The following is a 21,448-nucleotide window of genomic DNA, read 5'->3' as shown; positions in this document are numbered from 1 at the left end:
TGATCAACATAGTGATGTTCACCATTGAAAACTACTCCATTTCACGTGATGATCGGTTATGGTTTAGTTGATTTGGATCACGTGATCACTTAGATGATAAGAGAGAAGTCCATCTAAGTGGGAGTTCTTAAGTAATATGATTAATTGAACTTTAATTTATCATGAACTTAGTCCTGGTAGTATTATCATATCTATGTTGTACATCAATAGCTCGCGTTTAGCTCCCCTGTTTTATTTTTGATATGTTCCTAGAGAAAACTAAGTTGAAAGATGTTAGTAGCAATGATGCGGATTGGATCCGTGATATGAGGATTATCCTCATTGCTGCACAGAAGAATTATGTCCTTGATGCACCGCTAGGTGACAGACCAATTGCAGGAGCAGATGCAGACGTTATGAACCTTTGGCAAGCTCGATATGATGACTACTTGATAGTTTAGTGCACCATGCTTTACGGCTTAGAATCGGGGCTTCAAAGACGTTTTGAACGCCACGGAGCATATGAGATGTTCCAAGAGTTGAAATTAGTATTTCAGACTCATGCCCATGTCGAAAGGTATGAGACCTTTGACAAGCACTTTGCCTACAAGATGAAGGAGAATTGCCCAGCTAGTGAGCATGTGCTCAGAATGTCTGAGTACTACAATCACTTGAATCAAGTGGGAGTTAATCTTCCAGATAAGATAGTGATTGACAGAGTTCTCTAGTCACTATCACCAAGTTACTAGAACTTCGTGATGAACTATTATATGCAAGGGATAACGGAAACGATTCTCAAGCTCTTCGTGATGCTGAAATCGACGAAGGTAGAAATCAAGAAAAGCATCAAGTGTTGATGGTTGACAAGACCACTAGTTTCAAGAAAAGGGCAAAGGAAAGAAGGGGAACTTCAAGAAGAACGGCAAGCAAGTTGCTGCTCAAGTGAAGAAGCCCAAAGTCTGCACCTAAGCCTGAGACTAAGTGCTTCTACTACAAACAGACTGGTCACTGGAAGCGGAACTGCCCCATATTTGGCAGATAAGAAGGATGGCAAGGTGAACAAAGGTATATGTGATATACATGTTATTGATGTGTACCTTACTAAAGCTCGTAGTAGCACCTGGGTATTTGATACTGGTTCTGTTGCTAATATTTGCAACTCGAAACAGGGACTACGGATTGAGTGAAGATTGGTTAAGGACAAGGTGACGATGCGCGTGGGAAATGGTTCCAAAGTCGATGTGATCGCCGTCGGCACGCTACCTCTACATCTACCTTCGGGATTAGTTTTAGACCTGAATAATTATTATTTGGTGCCAACGTTGAGCATGAACATTATATCTGGATCTTGTTTGATGCGAAACGGTTATTCATTTAAATCTGAGAATAATGGTTGTTCTATTTATATGAGTAATATCTTTTATGGTCATGCACCTTTGAAGAGTGGTCTATTTTTGTTGAATCTCGATAGTAGTGATACACATATTCATAATGTTGAAGCCAAAAAATGTAGAGTTGATAATGATAGTGCAACTTATTTGTGGCACTGCCGTTTGGGTCATATTGGTGTAAAGCGCATGAAGAAACTCCATACTGATGGACTTTTGGAATCACTTGATTATGAATCACTTGGTACTTGCAAACCATGCCTCATGGGCAAGATGACTAAAACGCCGTTCTCCGGAACAATGGAGCGAGCAACAGATTTGTTGGAAATCATACATACTGATGTATGTGGTCCGATGAATATTGAAGCTCGCGGCGGGTATCGTTATTTTCTCACCTTCACAGATGATTTAAGCAGATATGGGTATATCTACTTAATGAAACATAAGTCTGAAACATTTGAAAAGTTCAAAGAGTTTCAGAGTGAAGTGGAAAATCATCGTAACAAGAAAATAAAGTTTCTACGATCTGATCATGGAGGAGAATATTTGAGTTACGAGTTTGGTCTTCATTTGAAACAATGCGGAATAGTTTCGCAACTCACGCCACCCGGAACACCACAGCGTAATGGTGTGTCCGAATGTCGTAATCGTACTTTACTAGATATGGTGCGATCTATGATGTCTCTTACTGATTTACCGCTCGTTTTGGGGTTATGCTCTAGAGACAGCTGCATTCACGTTAAATAGGGCACCATCTAAATCCGTTGAGACGACGCCTTATGAACTATGGTTTGGCAAGAAACCAAAGTTGTCGTTTCTTAAAGTTTGGGGCTGCGATGCTTATGTGAAAAAGCTTCAACCTGATAAGCTCGAACCCAAATCGGAGAAATGTGTCTTCATAGGATACCCAAAGGAAACTGTTGGGTACACCTTCTATCACAAATCCGACGGCAAAACATTCGTTGCTAAGAATGGATCCTTTCTAGAGAAGGAGTTTCTCTCGAAAGAAGTGAGTGGGAGGAAAGTAGAACTTAATGAGGTAACTGTACCTGCTCCCTTATTGGAAACTAGTTCATCACAGAAACCGGTTCCTGTGACACCTACACCAATTAGTGAGGAAGCTAATGATATTGATCATGAAACTTCAGATCAAGTTACTACCGAACCTCGTAGGTCAACCAGAGTAAGATCCGCACCAGAGTGGTACGGTAATCCTATTCTGGAAGTCATGTTACTTGACCATGGCGAATCTATGAACTATGAGGAAGCGATGATGAGCCCACATTCCACGAAATGGCTTGAGGCCATGAAATCTGAGATGGGATCCATGTATGAGAACAAAGTGTGGACTTTGGTTGACTTGCCCGATGATCAGCAAGCCATAGAAAATAAATGGATCTTCAAGAGGAAGACGGACGCTGATAGTAGTGTTACTATCTACAAAGCTAGACTTGTTGAGAAAGGTTTTGACAAAGTTCAAGGTGTTGACTACGATGAGATTTTCTCACTCGTAGCGATGCTTAAGTCTGTCCGAATCATGTTAGAAAATTGCCACATTTTATGAAATCTGGCAAATGGATGTCAAAAACTACATTCCATAATGGATTTCTTAAAGAAGAGTTGTATATGATGCAACCAGAAGGTTTTGTCGATCCTAAAGGTACTAACAAAATGTGCAAGCTCCAGCGATCCATCTATGGACTGGTGCAAGCATCTCGGAGTTGGAATATACACTTTGATGAGTTGATCAAAGCATATAGTTTTATACAGACTTGCGGTGAAGCCTGTATTTAGAAGAAAGTGAGTGGGAGCACTACAGCATTTCTGATAAGTATATGTGAATGACATATTATTGATCGGAAATAATAGAAATTTCTGGAAAGCATAAAAGAGTATTTGAAAGGAGTTTTTCAAAGAAAGACCTCGGTGAAGCTGCTTACATATTGAGCATCAAGATCTATAGACATAGATCAAGACGCTTGATAAATTTTTTCAATGAGTACATACCTTGAAGAGATTTTGAAGTACACTACTGGAATTAGCAAATTTGCCGTCAGCCAAGTCTTTGCCGTCCGTTGGCTGACTGCAAAGAAGGTCTTTGCCGTCCGCTTACAGAAAACGGACGGCAATGAACTGGCTGATGGCAAAGAACGGTGTTTGCCATCAGCTCTAAAATGATCCATTTCACCTTAGTTAGCTCATAAACGATCCATTTCACCTAAGTTGGCTCATAAACGATCCATTTCACCTAACTTAGCTCATAAATGATCCATTTCACCTAAGTTAGCTCATAAACGATCCATTTCACCTAGGTTAGCTCTAAAATGATCCATTTCACCTTAGTTAGCTCATAAACGATCCATTTGACCTTAGTTAGCTCATAAACGATCCATTTCACCTAAGTTAGCTCATAAATGGTCCATTTCACCTGAGTTAGCTCATAAATGACATATACTTCTTCTTCTAGTCACCTTTTTCCTAACTTTCTTATTTGCCATTTTGCAGATCTCATTCACTTCACGGGAAGCTAGCTTGCTATGATGGAGTGCTTGTTTTTTCTTTCATTCTCTTCTAGTATTCTTAGCTTGCTATGATGGAACAATGTGAATGTGCAACTTGCTATGTATGAATGGATGGAACTATATATGTATGTACGATGAAACTTATGTGCTGGATATGTCATATGTTTGCTGTGAAATAACCCTGTGAAATATATCTATATATGTCATATATATTTGCTGTGAAAATTGTTGGATTTAAAAAAAAAAGAAAAAAAAGAGCCAATGCAGGCTCTTTGCCGTCAGCCACCGACGGCAATGGGCTCTTTGGCGTCCGCGACAGACGGCAAAGAAGCCACGTGGCAGCCAACTGTACTTCCTGGGAGCTGACCCATTTGGTCAGTTTGCCTACAGTGGCGGACGGCAAAGCCTTTGGCTACTGCGGTGGACGGCAAAGACTTGCTGGGTAGTGACGTCCAACTGACGTCTTTAGGCGGACGGCAAAGCCTGATGCTATTTGCCGTCAGCCGCGGACGGCAAATACTGCCGTTTGCCACCCAACGGACTAACAGTGAATTTATTGCCGTCGGCTTTCTTTGCCGTCAGCCGCTGATGGCAAAGGCCCCTTTGCCGTCCGCTTCAGAAAGCAGACGGCAAAGAAGCTCTTTACCGATCCTTTCTTTGCTGGTGCCTTTTGCCGTCCGTGCCTTTGCCGTCCACCTTGGCTGGCGGCAAATTAGCTGATTCCTGTAGTGGTAGTTCAAAATGGAACAGTCAAAGAAAGAGTTCTTGCTTGTGCTGCAAGGTGTGAAATTGAGTAAGACTCAAAGCCCGACCACGGCAGGAGATAGAAAGAGAATGAACCTATGCCTCATCCATAGGTTCTATAAAGTATGCCATGCTGTGTACCAGATCTATTGTATACCCTACACTGAGTTTGGCAAGGGAGTACAATAGTGATCTAGGAGTAGATCACTGGACAGCGGTCAAAATTATCCTTAGTGGAATAAGGATATGTTTCTCGATTATGGAGGTGACAAAAGTTTCGTCGTAAAGGGTTACGTCGATACATGTTTTGACACTGATCCAGATGACTCTAAGTCTCAATCTGTATACATATTGAAAGTGGGAGAATTAGCTAGAGTAGCTCCGTGCAGAGCATTGTTGACATAGAAATTTGCAAAATACATACGGATCTGAATATGGCAGACCCGTTGACTAAAATTCTCTCACAAGCAAAACATGATCACACCTTAGTACTCTTTGGGTGTTAATCACATGGCGATGTGAACTAAGATTACTGACTCTAGTAAACCCTTTGAGTTTTGGTCACACGGCGAGGTGAACTATGGGTGTTAATCACAAGGTGATGTGAATTATTGGTGTTAAATCACATGGCGATGTGAACTAGATTATTGACTCTAGTGCAAGTGGGAGACTGAAGGAAATATGCCCTAGAGGCAATAATAAAGTTATTATTTATTTCCTTATTTCATGATAAATGTTCCTTATTCATGCTAGAATTGTATTAACCGGAAACTTAGTACATGTGTGGATACATAAACAAACAGAGTGTCACTAGTATGCCTCTACTTAACTAGCTTGTTGAATCAAAGATGTTTAAGTTTTCTAGCCATAGACATGAGTTGTCATTTGATTAACGGGATCACATCATTAGTGAATGATGTGATTGACTTGAACCATTCCGTTAGTTTAGCATTCGATCGTTTAGTATATTGCTATTGCTTTCTTCATGACTTATACATGTTCCTATGACTATGAGATTATGCAACTCCCGGATACCGGAGGAACAATTTGTGTGCTACCAAACATCACAACGTAACTGGGTGATTATAAAGGTGCTCTACAGGTGTCTCCGATGGTGTTCGTGGAGTTGGCATAGATCAAGAATAGGATTTGTCACTCCGATTGTCGGAAAGGTATCTCTGGGCCCTCTCGGTAATGCACATCACTATAAGCCTTGCAAGCAATGTGACTAATGAGTTAGTTACGGGATGATGCACTATGGAACGAGTAAAGAGACTTGCCGGTAACGAGATTGAGCTAGGTATTAAGATACCGACGATCGAATCTCGGGCAAGTAACATACCGATGACAAAGGGAACAATGTATGTTGTTATGCGGTTTGACCGATAAAGATCTTCGTAGAATATGTAGGAATCAGTATGAGCATCTAGGTTGTGCTATTGGTTATTGACCGGAGACGTGTCTCGGTCATGTCTACATAGTTCTCGAACCCGTAGGGTCCGCACGCTTAAAGTTCTGTGACGATCGGTATTATGAGTTTTTGTGTTTTGATGTACCTAAGGTAGTTCGGAGTCCCGGATATGATCACGGACATGACGAGGAGTCTCGAAATGGTCGAGACGTAAAGATCGATATATTGGATGACTATGTTCGGACACCGGAAGTGTTTCGGGAGGTTTCGGGCATATACCGGAGTACCGGGGGGTTACCGGAACCACCCGGGGAGTATATTGGGCCTAATGGGCCCTAGTGGGAGAAGAGGAGGGGCGGCCAGGGCAGCCGCGCGCCCCCTCCCCCTCTAGTCCTAATTGGACAAGGAGGGGGGCGGCGCCCCCCTTTCCTTCTCTCCCTCTCTCCCTTCCTTCCCTTCTCCTACTCCTACTAGGAAAGGAGGAGTCCTACTCCCGATGGGAGTAGGACTCCCCCCTTGGCGCGCCCTCCTCCTTGGTCGGCCGGCTCCCCCCTAGCTCCTTTATATACGGGGGGCAGGGGGGACCCTAAGACACACAAGTTGATCATTGATCTCTCTTAGCCGTGTGCGGTGCCCCCCTCCACCATAATCCACCTCGGTCATATCGTAGCGGTGCTTAGGCGAAGCCCTGCGTCGGTAACTTCATCAACACCGTCACCACGCCGTCGTGCTGACGGAACTCTCCCACGAAGCTCTACTGGATCGTGAGTTCGTGGGACGTCACCGAGCTGAACGTGTGCAGTCCGCGGAGGTGCCGTAACTTCGGTGCTGGGATCGGTCGATCGTGAAGACGTACGACTACATCAACCGCGTTGTCGTAACGCTTCTGCTTACGGTCTACGAGGGTACATAGACAAAACTCTCCCCTCTCGTTGCTATGCATCACCATGATCTTGCATGTGCGTAGGAATTTTTTTGAAATTACTACGTTCCCCAACAACACCAACAATTGTTAGCCGTGTGCGGCGCCCCCTCCATAGTTTACTCCTCCGGCCATATTGTTGTAGTGCTTAGGCGAAGCCCTGCGCGGATCACTTCACCATCACCGTCACCACGTCGTCGTGCTGACTGAACTCTCCCTCGACACTTTGCTGGATCAAGAGTTCGAGGGACGTCATCGAGTTGAACGTGTGCAAAACTCGGAGGTGTCGTACGTTCGGTGCTCGATCGGTCAGAACGAGAAGAAGTTCGACTACATCAACCGCGTTGTCAAACGCTTCGCTTTCGGTCTACGAGGGTACATGGACACACTCTCCCCCTCTCGTTGCTATGCATCTCCTAGATAGATCTTGCGTGAGCGTACGATTTTTTTTTTAAATTGCATGCTACATTTCCCTACAGTCTCGTCATCGGCGGCCATGGCCTTGTGCTCCTTCTTCATGGTGAGGAGCCCCCGCTCCTTCTTCACGACGAGGAGCCCCGGCTCCTTCTTCGGCCTGACGAGGCGGGACGAGGGGGGAGAAGGCTCGTTAATGACGATAGCGCCACCGCGGGTGCGCCGCCCGAGCGGCATCTCCTGTGGCTCTGGCTTAACGGGGTGGAGCACCGGCTATTCGGAGGAAAGGGAGCCCGATGACGAGGAATACACCGTCTCCATTCGATGCGGCGTCCAGGAGCTTCCACGGCGGTGAGAGATGTAGGGGGTGTCGGGTACTCCAAGCGTGGCGTGTTCGAGGGTGCGGCCGGGGACGCCCCACCATTGGCGCCGCCCCTCGGAGTTGAGGCGGCCGCGGGGCTCGACGCCGTTGTTGGAGGCGAGCTGCTCCTCGTGGCGGCGGTTGAAGTATGCCGTCCACAGCGTGTTCCAGTCGGGGATGTACCTCGGCTGGTTCCGCGCTTGCTCCGGCAGCGACGACCGGATGCGCGCCATCACGCCGATCAGCACCGGTGGGTGCCGAAGGCACCGGCACGCCGTCGGCGCTCAGCCTCCACGAGTCCGGCACCCGCATGTCCGGCGGCGCCAGGTAGTCGGCCTCGAGCAGGTGGCGCCGGCCGAAGCCGTTGGCCGCCGCACCATCGCCTGGGTATCGCTCGGCAATGGTTGTCGGCGGGGGAGAGAGGAGAGACACGGGTCGGCGGTGAGAGTTCAAGAGGGGCGTCGGCGGTGAGAGGGGGGAGAAGGTTCTGTGGCGAGCGAGGGGGGAGAAAGTTCACGAAATTCGTTAATGTAGTCCACTTTTGTGAATTGCTTTTGCTCAGCTTCATGAACTTTTACCACAGTATTGAACATTTTCCTTCAAATTTCGTGAACTTTTCAAATTTGTTTTCTTTTCCCTCATAATTACTGAACCTTTTAAAAAAATGTGAACATTTTCGCACAAATTAGTGAACATGTTTTAAATCCCCAGACACCCGTTTTTTTTCAAATTCATGTACTATTTTGGAATACGTGATCTTTTTTGAAATTTATGATCATTTTTGAATGCGTCATTTTTTTCTGAATAAGTCGACGTCAACGCAAGTCAACAGGTCAACACATTTAGTAAAACGTCAACACCGCATGCTGCAGCAACTTTGTTTAGCGGTCGCACTGAAGCTACGTGCCGTAGCCAGCTCCACCTGCTCGCGTCGGGGCCGGCCCAACGCGAGGTAGCGTGAGCGCCGATTCCTCCAATTGGTACTTAACGCGCTACATACAAGGGGCACGACTAGTATGAGATCAGTAGCTGAGATGCGATCGTGCGATCCACTATTGTAGGCCATCGGATGAATAATCAACGGTACAGATGACGGATTGGTGGACATGACAGGACTTCTTTCAATGGAGCCCCTAAACTTTTAGAGTTTACTGCACTTGTTATCACTTCCTCACGTGCTTTTGTTAGATTTTTACTGCTATTTATCTCATGCAAAGGAACTATGCAGAACAAAATTCAAAAATAGTGCATTACGAATATCACTGCAATTTATTTTGTTCTTCGCAATTATTTATTTGGAAAACTGTTTTTCTTTTCAAAATTGCATAATGAGATCTCTAAATTTAGCATACATAAATAGAGATTTGTAAAAGTATAATATTTGTTGCCTAAAACTAAAATGACAAACATCATCTTCCCACATTCCCAATGTCTATCTCCAATTTCGATACATATTGTTTTTTTCTTCGATACAGCACAAAACCAACATCAAGGTATTGTATTCCACAAGAACATGTTGTACAGATTTCCTTATAAAATGTATAAATAGAAGGTTTCACTACACAAAATACAGCAGAAAGGATATTTTTGTTGCGCACAAATTTTGGTACAGATAGAGCAAAACAACATCCCTTTGATTGCATAAAAAATTATTGACAGCAAAGATCAAGAGCTGGAACAAAAATGAACACTCTGCTGTGTGCAGTCCAAATCAAGATGAGGATTTAGCACACAGAGGCTAGGACGTGGTGGTTAGGACGTGGTGGTTAAGGAGGAGCTCGGCTTGCAATATCTGGTAAGCAGTGGGGGTCTGTGCAAAATGTCTTCCCAGGTCTCCCCGCTCCAATCTGGACCATACAATATCTATCTGATGGGCCGTACTCAAGGATCGCAGGATCGCACCTCAGCTGCTGATTTCATACTAGCCAGTGCCCACATACAAGCTCTCTTTTTAGCTCAAAACAAAAAACTCTCTTTTTGTACATCTATCATTGCGAGAAAGTTCTCAGATTTTTTTAGAAAACTTTTGATATTTTCATCTTCAGTTATGGCAGTACAATGAACATCAGAAATAATAAAAATTACATTCAGATCCGTGGACCATCCAACGACGACTACAAGCACAGAAGCGAGCCGAAGGCGTGCCGCCGTCATCACCCCTTCTTTGCCGGAGTCGGGCACAACTTGTTGTAGTAGACAGTCGAGAAGTCATTGTTTTAAGGCCACATAGGACCAGTGCACCAGAACAATAACCGCCGCCGATGAAGAATAACGTAGATCAGAAAGATCCAAGCAAATCCACCAAAGGCAGATCCGCCGGAGACACACCTCCACACGCCCAACGACACTAGACGCACCACCGGAACGGGGGTTAGGCGGGGATACCTTTATTCCATCTTCAGAGAGCCGCCACCGTCTCGGCTTCCTGAGCAGGACACAAACCCTAACAAAACTGAAAGAAACGACTAAAAACGAAGCCCTCCCGCCGACTCTTGCCAGGATCCACTGTACCCCATGGCCCTAGAGCCACCGGAGACGAGGCGGACCTGCGGCGGTGCCAGCAAGAGGCATATACCCTAGCTTTTATTTTGGAGGAGGAGGAGGCGGCGGCGGCTAAAGGTTTTCAGAAAATTATGCATCGATCATTCATGGACGGAGGGAGTACTCTCTCCCCCTCTCTCTCTCTCTCCCTCATCCTTTTTATTCAGCATATAACATTTGTCTACAGTCCAATTTCGTAAAATTTGATCAACTTTATAGAAAAAATATTAACATTCGCAATACGAAATCAACATCACTAGACATATCATGAATTACTATATTTTTATTGTGGAAATTTAGAATTATTGTTGGTGATATTTTTAACGTAAATATACAAATCTTATATGCGGAGTAAAAAGTATCGAAGGAGTACTAGTCATTGTTCGTGCGGCTCCACGCCGCCTTGCTACTCGTTTTGTAGGGAATTACTGTGCAGATTGAAAATTTTGTAACCGGTAGAGAAGCGATGCATTAACTACAATAACTGTGATAAGTTGTGGTATATAATATGCATCTCAATAAACTTAATAAATACTCGCACCGTCTCATAATATAGGACGTTTTTTTATACTAGTGTAGAGTCAAAAAAAAATTTACATTATGGGACGAAGGGAGTACAACACAATAAATCTTTCGAGAAAAACACATCATGGCGTCTATGGCATTTGTATACGGAGCAGATTCATGCATTTTTTTAGTTTTCATAGTTGAAGGCTTATTTCGTCACATTTATGCAATAAAGATAAAAAAATAACATCCCAATATTAGCCCATGTTGCCATGCCCACAAAACCCTCAACGCCCAAAAAGAAAACCGGAAACATGAAAAAGGAGGGAAGCTTACAGCTGTAAAAGCGTGCAATCGGTACATGCTGATGTGAATGATTGACAGGCCCTCCCCAGGTTTGGCTATATATTAATCAATTGAGAAATAATTATTTTCTAAGCAGCAGATATTTATCATATGACATATTTTTCTGAAATCTTATAAAAAGGACTACACGAATCACTGCGTAGATTAAAGGTTTAGCAGTTGATGGAGAAGTAGTTACTTTTCAATCAATTGAGAACTAACAATGTTGTGAGAGTAATGCTACATCTATAAATGGTTACCTTAATTTTTTACAGGCAAACTGATGTGGTAGATTATGATTGGTAATAGAGGGATGAAGGGCCCACCCCAGTTGAGAATCATGGGAGAGGGAGGGAGCGGGGGTTAGTTTGGACAGTGAAGTAAAACGTTGGTACTATATTCTTTGTTGGTGTACCATTATTAATGCCGTAATCTTTCGATACGGAACCAACATGTAATTGAATGGTTAGGAGGACAGTGATATCCTCAACTGATCAGAGTTTGAGCTTGAGACTTGATATTGGTGCTCGCATTTTTCTTGATTGATTTCAGGTCTTCAAGCGATGCACGTTCAGTGGAAGAAGACATTGTCTTCGATTAAGAAGACATCTATGGCGACTTCGTCAATCTTAAGATGATGCGTCGGTTCAGTCTGTCGGAGATGCTCATAGGGATAAGGTGTTTGTGTGTGCGTTTATAAATGTGAGTGTCCATGCGTGTATATATATATATATATATATATATATATATATATATATATATATATATATATATATATATATATATATATATATATATATATATATATATATATATGAGTGTTTGGGTTTGTACTGTGTTAAAAAAAAGACGTAACGAGTGTTTGCAATTGTACTGTGCTAAAAAAAATGTGGTTGGGTCTCAATTGACCAAGTCTCAGTCAAGTCATATACGTAGTACGTAAGAATAAAACATGAAAACTAAAAAAATGCATGAATCTTCATGGCAGATCAAAGGTAATCTTTCGGACCTAGAATCCCCTCTGTTTCTCCCTCTGAGTTTACCCTGTGCAGCACTCCACACACGCCCCGGCTCTGCCTTGCCACATGCCGCGCCACCAAACGCAACGACCCGCATGTTCCCGCGGCCGATGGGATGGGACCCCCGGCCTCTCTCTTTCCCCCGGGTCGCCGTCCCCCTCCGCTTTCCCCCGCTGCCGCATACGTGCCCATCCGGACCTCACCGTCGTCGACGGCGCCACCTCTTGGCCACGACGCCGACCGACGCCAGCCATATTCCTCACTCCTCCCCGTACAGCGACGGCCGGAGACGACGACACGAATGTCCTCCCGCCCCAGGAAAAAAGCAGAGACACTGAAAGCCACAGCGCAGCCGAGCTCTCCTTCTCTGCATCAACACCACGTAGCTGCTTTCTCTTGCACAGTAGCTTTTGCTTTCGTCACAGTTCACCGAGCAGCCCGCGCCGTGAAATCGCTCCCGTTGCCATCTCCTTTTCTCCGGCTGACCAATGATTGAGCGGAAAGCAGCAACGAGAGAGGGAGAGAGCTGCTGGCTCTGTCGCCTGTGGTTGGTTGTCTGGCCATGGGGAGAGGTTGATGCCAGTAGGAGATTCCTCAAGGCGAGGCGGTCGCTCACGGGCTTCTTGCGCGACATGGAGCAGTACCCCAGCATTGCTGATGCTTGACGGGAACTAATCCTGCCGAAAGAAGAAGAGATGTCAGATGTGCCTCCGGTTTTGTACGGGAAATCAAGTTCATGCTTTGCCAAACCAGGTCATGCGAAAATCGAATGCCTGCAAGTTTAAATGACGGTGTTTTTGTTCTTGGAATCAACGGTGTTAAACAAGTTCATTGGTCAAGTTTCCTTTTTCTTTCTATTTTCCTTTCCTAGAGTGAGCATCTCCACAACGACCCGCAAATTGCCGGACGAAATTTGTGCAAACACGGTCGGATTTCATTCAAGTTCGGATATACTTTTACATAAACGGAAATTATTCATGCAAACACGGCTGGTTTTCATTGCATTTCAAACATTTAGAACAAAAATAAAACTACGGCGGCCGCCGGCTTCCAAGCCCATGTTGTTCCCTTCCTTGGGACCGCCTCCTACTTCCGCGGTCTATATGAGCACCGGCAATAAGACCCATGAAGTGAAGCTGCGGTTTTCGATGAGAAAGAGTTAAACATGGGAGACGGACCGACCCACATGGGACACAAGGCCCTCCCACCTCCCGTGCCCTACTCATCCTCGGAGGAGTCCGCGCCTTGTCTGTCGCCAGTGGATGTCAGGTCCACGATGGAAATGGTGGCGCCCGCGCCGTCTTCATCCCACCGGGTCGCCGGATAGTTCGTCGGCGACGCGTAGGAGCTGCAGGGAACGTTGTTGTCCTCCGCAATCGCTTGAAGCCGCGCCTCTGCGTCGGCTGCTGCCTGGCGAGCAGCGGCTTGAGCGCGGACGTCATCGTAGATGGCACTCTGCTCCGTGACGAAGTTGGGGTTCGCCGTGGCCATGGCCGCCACGGCCTCGTCGCTCCCCCTAGATCTAGCCTTCTGCCAGCCGGTGGTGCTCCAGGAGAAACATGGTGTACTGTTGTTCCTCATGTGCCTGCTGGAACGCCGACACAGGCGCCGACGCAGGTTGCACCTCTGCCATGGCGACATTGCAGTGCGTCTGCACCTGCTCCATGGTGAAGCCGGCATGCACATGCATGGACGCCAGGGCGGTGTCGTCGGAGCCCGTCTTCATATATAATGGGGTCGACCCGTCATCGAAATGTCAGGCGAGCTGGCCGGCAAGCCGACCTCGATCCGCCTTGCATGGCGGCTCTGCCACGCGGCAGTAAGGGCGGCCACCTCGTGCTTCATCTCCGTGGAAAGGCTCTCACACAAAGTTTCACTGCCTGCAGTCATGGCGATTGTGTTGAAAGGGCGGAGGATGGGGATCGGCTTGTGTCTTGGCGTGGAGTTAGTCGGGTGTGGACGCGTTTAAATAGAGGATTCCGGTGATGCGAGACGTCCAGGTGCGTCCATGTGCAACGCCGGAATGGGTTTCTCGGCCGTCGAGCTTCTTAACGGCAGCATACGGATGGATGGGGCATTGAATGGGCGTGGTAGATATTCGTCCTGTCCCATCCAGTAACGCGTCTTTAGCATTGAACAAGCGCGAACACCGGGGACGCGTCGCGGGCGGCGCACTTGGCTGGAGCACCGCTTCAATGGCGGAGCTAGTGAGAGGTCGCGTCCGCTCTCGGCCGACTTCAATGTGGAGCGGCACGCTCTACAACGGTGTGAATGTGGATAGCTAGGGCCAGGCAGGCACGCGCACGGGCGAGGGAGGAGGGGGTTTGGATGGGTCAGGGTGGTCAGAAGCTGGCGTAGGTGCTGTCCGGACACCCGTAAAGCCCTCCGACCTTTGTCTCCAATTTATGGTAGAAAATGCATCCGAAACATCATGTGAATCGATACCGACCTGCGTTGTTGGATGGCACAACACGTCCGGACAGTACGGTCCGGATGATTGCGGGTGGTTTAAGGGTTGTTGTTGGAGATGCCTTTATCGTACTCATCAAAAAGAAAGAAAAGGAAAAGTAGAACCTAGAGTGGCTTGGGTAACGCAAATTCTCTTGGCATCGAAACGTGCACCAAGCTAGCTAGCCCCGTGCCCCCGTCTTGCCGCATCACGGTCGTTGACGGCTACATCTTTGTACTGTTGTCCATCTGGTCTCAGCTCGACATGCACTACTTGTAGCAGACTGTTTTTTTTAGGGTTACTTCTAGCAGGCTGTCATGACTGAATTAGTACTAATACAGTGTCAAAAAATGTATTAAATTTTGAGAGAGTAGAAGTACTTAGATGTACAGATTGTTTAGCTACCCTCCTTCCTTCTAGTGCTAATTAATCAGGCGCATGTTCCCAGCCCAGGCTAAGTATACTTTCTCTTTCAGCCTTTTTAGTGCTTGACGGTGTACAAATGCTAAGAATGCCACATAGGTAAAGTTCGGGTGCCAAAGTAATTGAGGAGAGAGTAGTTTGATGACCCAAGAAGAAACAATACTAAACACATGGACCTATGCAAAACAGCTATGCAGAGACGGGTTAGGCTGCTAAACAATTAAATGTATGAAGCTTAGCTAAAAAAGCTGCGCATCTATGCATTGAGGAGTTTAATTGCTAGGCCCTTCGTGCACTAAGCACCTTATCTAATTACATATGCATTGGTAGAAGCTTAGATAGGAAAGATCACTCAGACCTATTAATCAAACAAGCAGTACAAACAGTGATAAAAACTAAAGAAATGACATTGAAGTCCTTGGGCCGACTGTCGTTTTCGACTTGAACAGGACGATGGCGCACCACCACATGTCGTTCCACCATCGGGGCCAACCTATAATTGTTGATGGCGAATAGGATTCATTGAGCCCAAAGTCCTACCTGACAAGCACCCTAGAGAATAAAGCCGTAATAACCGAAAGAGCCGCAGATCTAAGAGTCAGACCTCCATATTTTTGCATCTTCACACTGGCACCGGAGGATGCACCAATGTGACGAGATGAAGCCGAAGGACTAAACTGCAAAGGAAAGCCCCCGTCGCATCAACATACCCTGCAAGCCCTAGTCTCACCATCCAAACACATGGTAGGAATATATGTCCGCGAGTCATTGATGCCGCCCTAGACGACATCGTCAAAGTGGTGAGGCTTCAGAAAAATTATTTGTCAAGCTACACCGCCATCACCATCAACAAGGCATTGTTGCAGAAACCTAACGCTTACCAGTCTACCCCCTAACATCGCAGGAGTGGCATATGGGGAGGGGTGAACTCATGGGATCAACATCAAGAATGGAGATGGCGGGGAATATCGGCTCGCCCTAGCCACCCCTCGGGGGCAGATGGGAAGGGAAGGAGAACAAAATGGTTTTCATGTGCTGCAGTTGTACATACATGTTTTCTTCTTTCCTGTTTTCGGAGCTACAAATTATACCATAAGGTTGTAAGTCCAATTTCCTAGATTCTATATGAACCCACACTTTAGATATTCCAATTGTGGACAAGACCAGCATTTAATTAGCATATAATTACGGATACGGATCTTTGAAACATGGAGGCCAATGCACCTGAATTGGAAAAAAATTAAAGAAATAAAAAAGAGTAAAACAATTCTGAATCTTTTCTGTAACAAACATGGCATGGAGCAATACTCGTGTGAAAACTTCCGCAGAGGAATGACTCTCGAGGTATACCAAAAAAGTGTGAATGGTAACTTTTGACGTAGCATTGATCTTGTTTCGTCCAGAATGCCATGGAAGTCATTCCTTCACGAAACTTTTCACGTGAGTATTATGCAAAGTCATGTTTGTTAAAAGAAAGTTTCCGATTTTTTGAATTTTTTTAATATATTTTTTATTTTTACAATTCGATGCAAATGGAACCCAAGACCCATTGGCTATTTCCGTTAATTAACAACATGGCTCGATTAGAACTAAGTGAAATTCAGTTAAATCCTACTCGGCTAACATCAATGTAGGATGTTTTGCCTTTTCCAATTCTTTTTTGCATTTTTATTTTATGTTTCTTTTTTTACCAGCCGCGTGTGGCCAATGAGAGATGAGCAACTGTAGTTGCGCACAATCAATGAGAAATGTGCAGCTATAGTTGAGTGGTCGACGAGGGACGTGGCTTGTTGTTGTGTGTGGCCACCCAGGGATTGCATCTGGAGTTAGACATGAGGCGAAGGATTGTGCAATTAGGAGGGACAGAAGGCCCCTACCAACCCCAATGACCCACTAGTTTTGTATTATGTATGGTTGACAAGGCTTGTAATAACAATAGTTACGTGTACAAATGCTAGGGACGAACTTCGCAACTGTTGAAAGAAAATAAAAATATGAAAGAAAAGAACAAAATTGTGAAGCTAAAAAAGGCAAATCTAATTATGTAACAGAAAACTCAGTAAAAATATCCAAACGAATCTTCGCGTAAAAATCGAATGGTTGTATATCATTCATTGAGATTTCACTGATTCTCGATCCAACTAGAAAAAGAACACTATTTCTCAATCGATTGAAATATAATTAATCATGGACTAAAGTGAGACACCCCGCAAAAAACAATTGGACTAAAGTGAGACATAAATAATGGTGGACAAGCACCCTGTTATTATCTCTCTTTTTTTTTCCCAGCTAATCAAGCGGAAAGAAGCGACGAAGAGAGCTGCTCTTTTGTCCTGTGGCCATGGGAAGAGGTTGGGGCCAGCAAGAGATTCCTGAAGGGGACACGGTCGACCACACGACGCGGATGTGAAATGTGTAGGCTTCTTCGTCAGGAAGTTCCCGGGCGGCATAAATTGTCGATTAAAACAGATCATTCACAAAGCAGAGGAAATATGGGCTACGTGTGTGACTCATGGCGTGCAGGCCTGGTGTGCATGGGAAATCACGTGTTTTTCCATGCCAAACCCGGGTGTCCGACTGGAAAGAATCGAATGCGTGAACGTGATGGCATTGGCATTCCTTGTGAAACTGATGGCGCTGGTAAAATCCATGGGTCAAAGCATCCTTTTCTTTTGCTTTCCCAGAGTGAGAAAACAGCAGAAGCTAGAGTGGCATGGGTGACCCAAAATCTCTTGGCATCGAAGTGTGCACCTATAGCTCACTCTTTCTGCATCCATTCCGGCCGTTGACGGCTACAGCTTTGCATTGTTATTCATCACCACAATATGCTCTCCTGCCAGACTGCCATGACTATTTGATACAGATTAGTTTAGCTCCTCATGCCCTGGTGTTTTTCCCAGCAGTCCAAGGGGTTGGTTCACTTTTGGTGGTGCTACCTTTGTTTGTCTCTTCATTTTCTGACGTTCCGGCCGGTGCCAATTAGAATCAGGCGTATGATGTGTCCCAAGGATACACATACCTGTAAAATTTGCTTTCTTCTTTTCAGAGCAGCAAAATATACCATGCATCAAGCTGCAGCTCTAGTTCTCCCTGATTCCAGATGAATCCACACTTTAGCTTTTGCAATTGTGAGCAAGCACGCCACTAATTTGCTCCATAGTTTAGTATCATGGACTAAACTAAAGAGGGACATAAATAACTACCATTTGGACACCTCAGCACCGTCAAAAGGCGGTCTAGAGGCCGGAATAGATGCTTTCCTCCCCTCCTCCATGCAAAACAAAGGCATATCGTATCATAACATCTCTCTCTCGCACACACACGCACCCGTTGGACTTTGTGACAAAACAAAACTCTTCCTTTGCACAGGGGAGCGAAAGCGGTGGCCTTTCTTTTGCGCATTTGGCACGATAAAGGCGGCCACTATGCACGACTAATCAATCACTCCGTCCATGCCCGGTTGCCTAGACCAACACAACACTCCATGGGAGGGGCAAAGAATCTTAGCAAGAACTCCACAGGAGGAATTCTCCTGGTGTGTGTTATAAGATTATATTTGGTTTGTGTGCTTGCGCGTCGTGGTTTTGTGCCGTCGCCTTCCTGGAATCTAGCTATCCTCGCTTTTGCTTGCGTGAGTAGTGAAACTTTGCTACCCGCCTGTAAATGAAAATGATATTACAACAACAGAAAGGGAGACATATTGGTGTTATAAATCTTAAAGCAATAATAATAGGGCCTACTTTTGGCTAATAGATAGCATGTTAAGCTAACAGAATGCCGTGAGAAAATTTGCATGTGAAGTTTGTGAGCTTCCTAACTAAAATGATCGTTTCGACACTTTGAGAAATTCACAAATACCCTAGTATTACACAACGATTTGACCGTCCCATGTGTGAACTGAAAAAGATTCAGCACCAGAAAGAAACATTCAAGCGCCATTCGTCCTCTGAAAGCAGCTCCGGCCTACATCAAAATCTCACCTATACAGCTCATGATGAGCTCAAAAAGAAGAGGAAGGAGCCATCACCAGTACCACCCTCCATAGGTAATAGGTTTAGTTCCAAGCAACTTTACCTCCTCCTGCTCAAATGTTTCTTCAGAAAAGAAGAGAGAAGCCTCAAAGGGTGTGTTTTGCCCACATGTAAAGCCACCTCCCCTAGTCACAAACCAACTAGTTTATACATATGCCCAACCCAACGCCCACTACTCTCCATGCTTGTTCTTTCTACACCTTTCACTTGTTAAACCAGTGCCGGGTATAAAATCTCCCCAGCCCTCCCCCACAAGGCTCCCCCACTTTCCCCTCTCCCCGACTGCGAATCATTCCGCTCGTCGCTCGACATGGCGACGGAACCTGTAGAGTTTCAGGTGGTCACATTCAACATACTAGCTGTGATCCTTCTGTAATTGTGGTCTTGCACTAGTGATACTTCTGGTCATGAGCATGTTCATGTGTCTGATCAAGCACTAGATTTTTTTTTGTTGGATTACTATTTAAGTCATGTGTGAGTTGTTGTTGTTGTCTTGTTGACGATATTTGCATGGAAGTGTGCTGAGGATGGTTTGGTTTGCTCTGATGTAGGTTGTGGTGCTCAGGGTGTCCATCCATTGTGAAGGGTGCAAAAAGAAGGTGAAGAAGGTGCTCCTACATATTGATGGTATGCCTCGCTGATTTGATTGATCGCCATCTGTTGTTTCAGATGCCTTTGTAGAAATTTCCATGCTGGGAACTCTGATAGGATATTTGCATGTGCATCTCTAAGCAAACACTGCCATACTAACATGTACAAAGAAGGCGCAAGAACCAAAATAATCATGGTTATGCTGAGTTACTGAACAAAATTTCCGTTTCCTTTGATCTTGCAGGCGTATACAGATGTGACATCGACGCCCGGAGAAACAGGGTGGCGGTCACAGTCTCTCCAAAGATCGACGCCGGGATCCTCGTCGCGAGGCTGCGCAAGTCCGGCAAACTGGCGGAGCCTTGGCCGGAGGAGCCCAAACAGCAGCAGGAGCCGCCTCCTCCTGCAGAGAGCCAAAGCCAAGAAGCCAAGAACCAAGCAGATGATGCCAGCAAGCCTAACGAGGCCGCCGAGCCAAGCACCGCCCAGCCTCCGGCGCCGGAACCCGAGAAGACCGCCGAAGAGACCCCACCGCCGGCCGAAGAAAGCAAAGGGCCCGACGAGGCCAAGGCGGAGACAGGGCCGCAACAACAACCCAGCGAGGCGAACGGGAAAGCCAAGCAGCAGCAGCAGCACCAGGAGCAGCATGATCATCATGATAAGCCGATGAACGCCAGGGTGACGATGGAGTTCGACGACGCCCGCAGCAGAGGCGTCTACGGCTACGGGGGCCCCCACCAGTACATGCCAGCCACACGGCAGCCGCCGGTGCACGTCATGAGCTACAACGTGGCACGGCCGATGGCGAGCTCGTCATACTACGCCGCCGCGCCGACGCCGGCGGCGATGCCCACGCCCATGGCGAGGCCAGGGCCGTCGCACGGCGGCTACATAGACGAGTACGCGCCTCCGAACTACTACAGCCGGCCAGCGCCATCGGCGTACGAGCCCTACTACTACCCCGATCCCCAGCCGTCGCCGTACCAGCATCAGCGTTCTGCGGCCGAGGACTACTACTACGGAGCGCCGCCGCCGCCTCCGCAGAGGAGCGCCTTCTCGCCGCCGCGGGAGGCCTACGGCGACATGTTCAACGACGAGAATGCCAATTCTTGCAGCGTGATGTGAAGGATCCATTCGGCAGGTTTAGCTAGTTAATTTAATGTTCTTTAACTGAGGACCTCTCCATGTGTTAGAGCCGAGATTTTAGTAGTAGCAGCCGATGTATTAGCAGTATTGCTCAGGTTCCATGCTAGTACTAGAATAAAACGAGCTGAGCTTGGTGCATGCATGCATGAGAGGAAGAACGGGAGGGATTCATGGAACAGCTCTGATCGATGCTTACTGGAGCAATTTTGTAATATACTTCCTCTGTATTTGAACTGCAAAAACGTCTTACATTTAAATAGGAGCCTCTTCTACGGAAGGCTCTGAGGAGCGTGTCGAAATCATCTTAATTCTTATACATATGGTTATCGTTGACTGCTGCTTCGTCTGGCAACGATGGTATCCTCAGAGTATGGTGCTCCGATGGCTGTTTGCCATGCGGTGTTCTTGTGCTCCTCCGGCCGGCAGCTACTTCGGTAATGCTGATGGTGGATGGCGGATGACGATTTGGTTCAGCAATCGACCCCCTTAGCGACATGTTTATAATTATTTTTTCTATGGGTGTGTTTTCTGTTGTGTCGTGATGGTTGTCCTTTTTGGTGTTGTATAGTGTGGACCGTGTGTGTTGTTTGTAACTTACAACTTTATATGATGAACACATAATAAATACTCCCTCCGTTCCTAAATATTTGTCTTT

The 21,448-nt window shown here is 46.1% G+C and overlaps 1 protein-coding gene across 1 annotated transcript; it reads left to right on the top strand.

Moving 5' to 3' along the window:
• The first annotated feature begins 19,133 nt into the window (after positions 1-19,133).
• Positions 19,134-21,050, top strand: LOC123080442 (heavy metal-associated isoprenylated plant protein 35). The gene is made up of 3 exons (XM_044503369.1): positions 19,134-19,393; positions 19,608-19,683; positions 19,892-21,050. The coding sequence occupies exons 1-3, from the start codon at positions 19,367-19,369 to the stop codon at positions 20,770-20,772; spliced, it is 984 nt and encodes a 327-aa protein (XP_044359304.1). The 5' UTR covers positions 19,134-19,366; the 3' UTR covers positions 20,773-21,050.
• The last annotated feature ends 398 nt before the right edge of the window (positions 21,051-21,448 follow it).

This window comes from Triticum aestivum, chromosome 3D, assembly GCF_018294505.1.
Source record: "Triticum aestivum cultivar Chinese Spring chromosome 3D, IWGSC CS RefSeq v2.1, whole genome shotgun sequence".
Lineage (NCBI taxonomy): Eukaryota > Viridiplantae > Streptophyta > Magnoliopsida > Poales > Poaceae > Triticum > Triticum aestivum.
The sequence above is the reverse complement of the archived record's forward strand: the minus strand, read 5'-3'. Positions and strand labels throughout refer to the sequence as shown.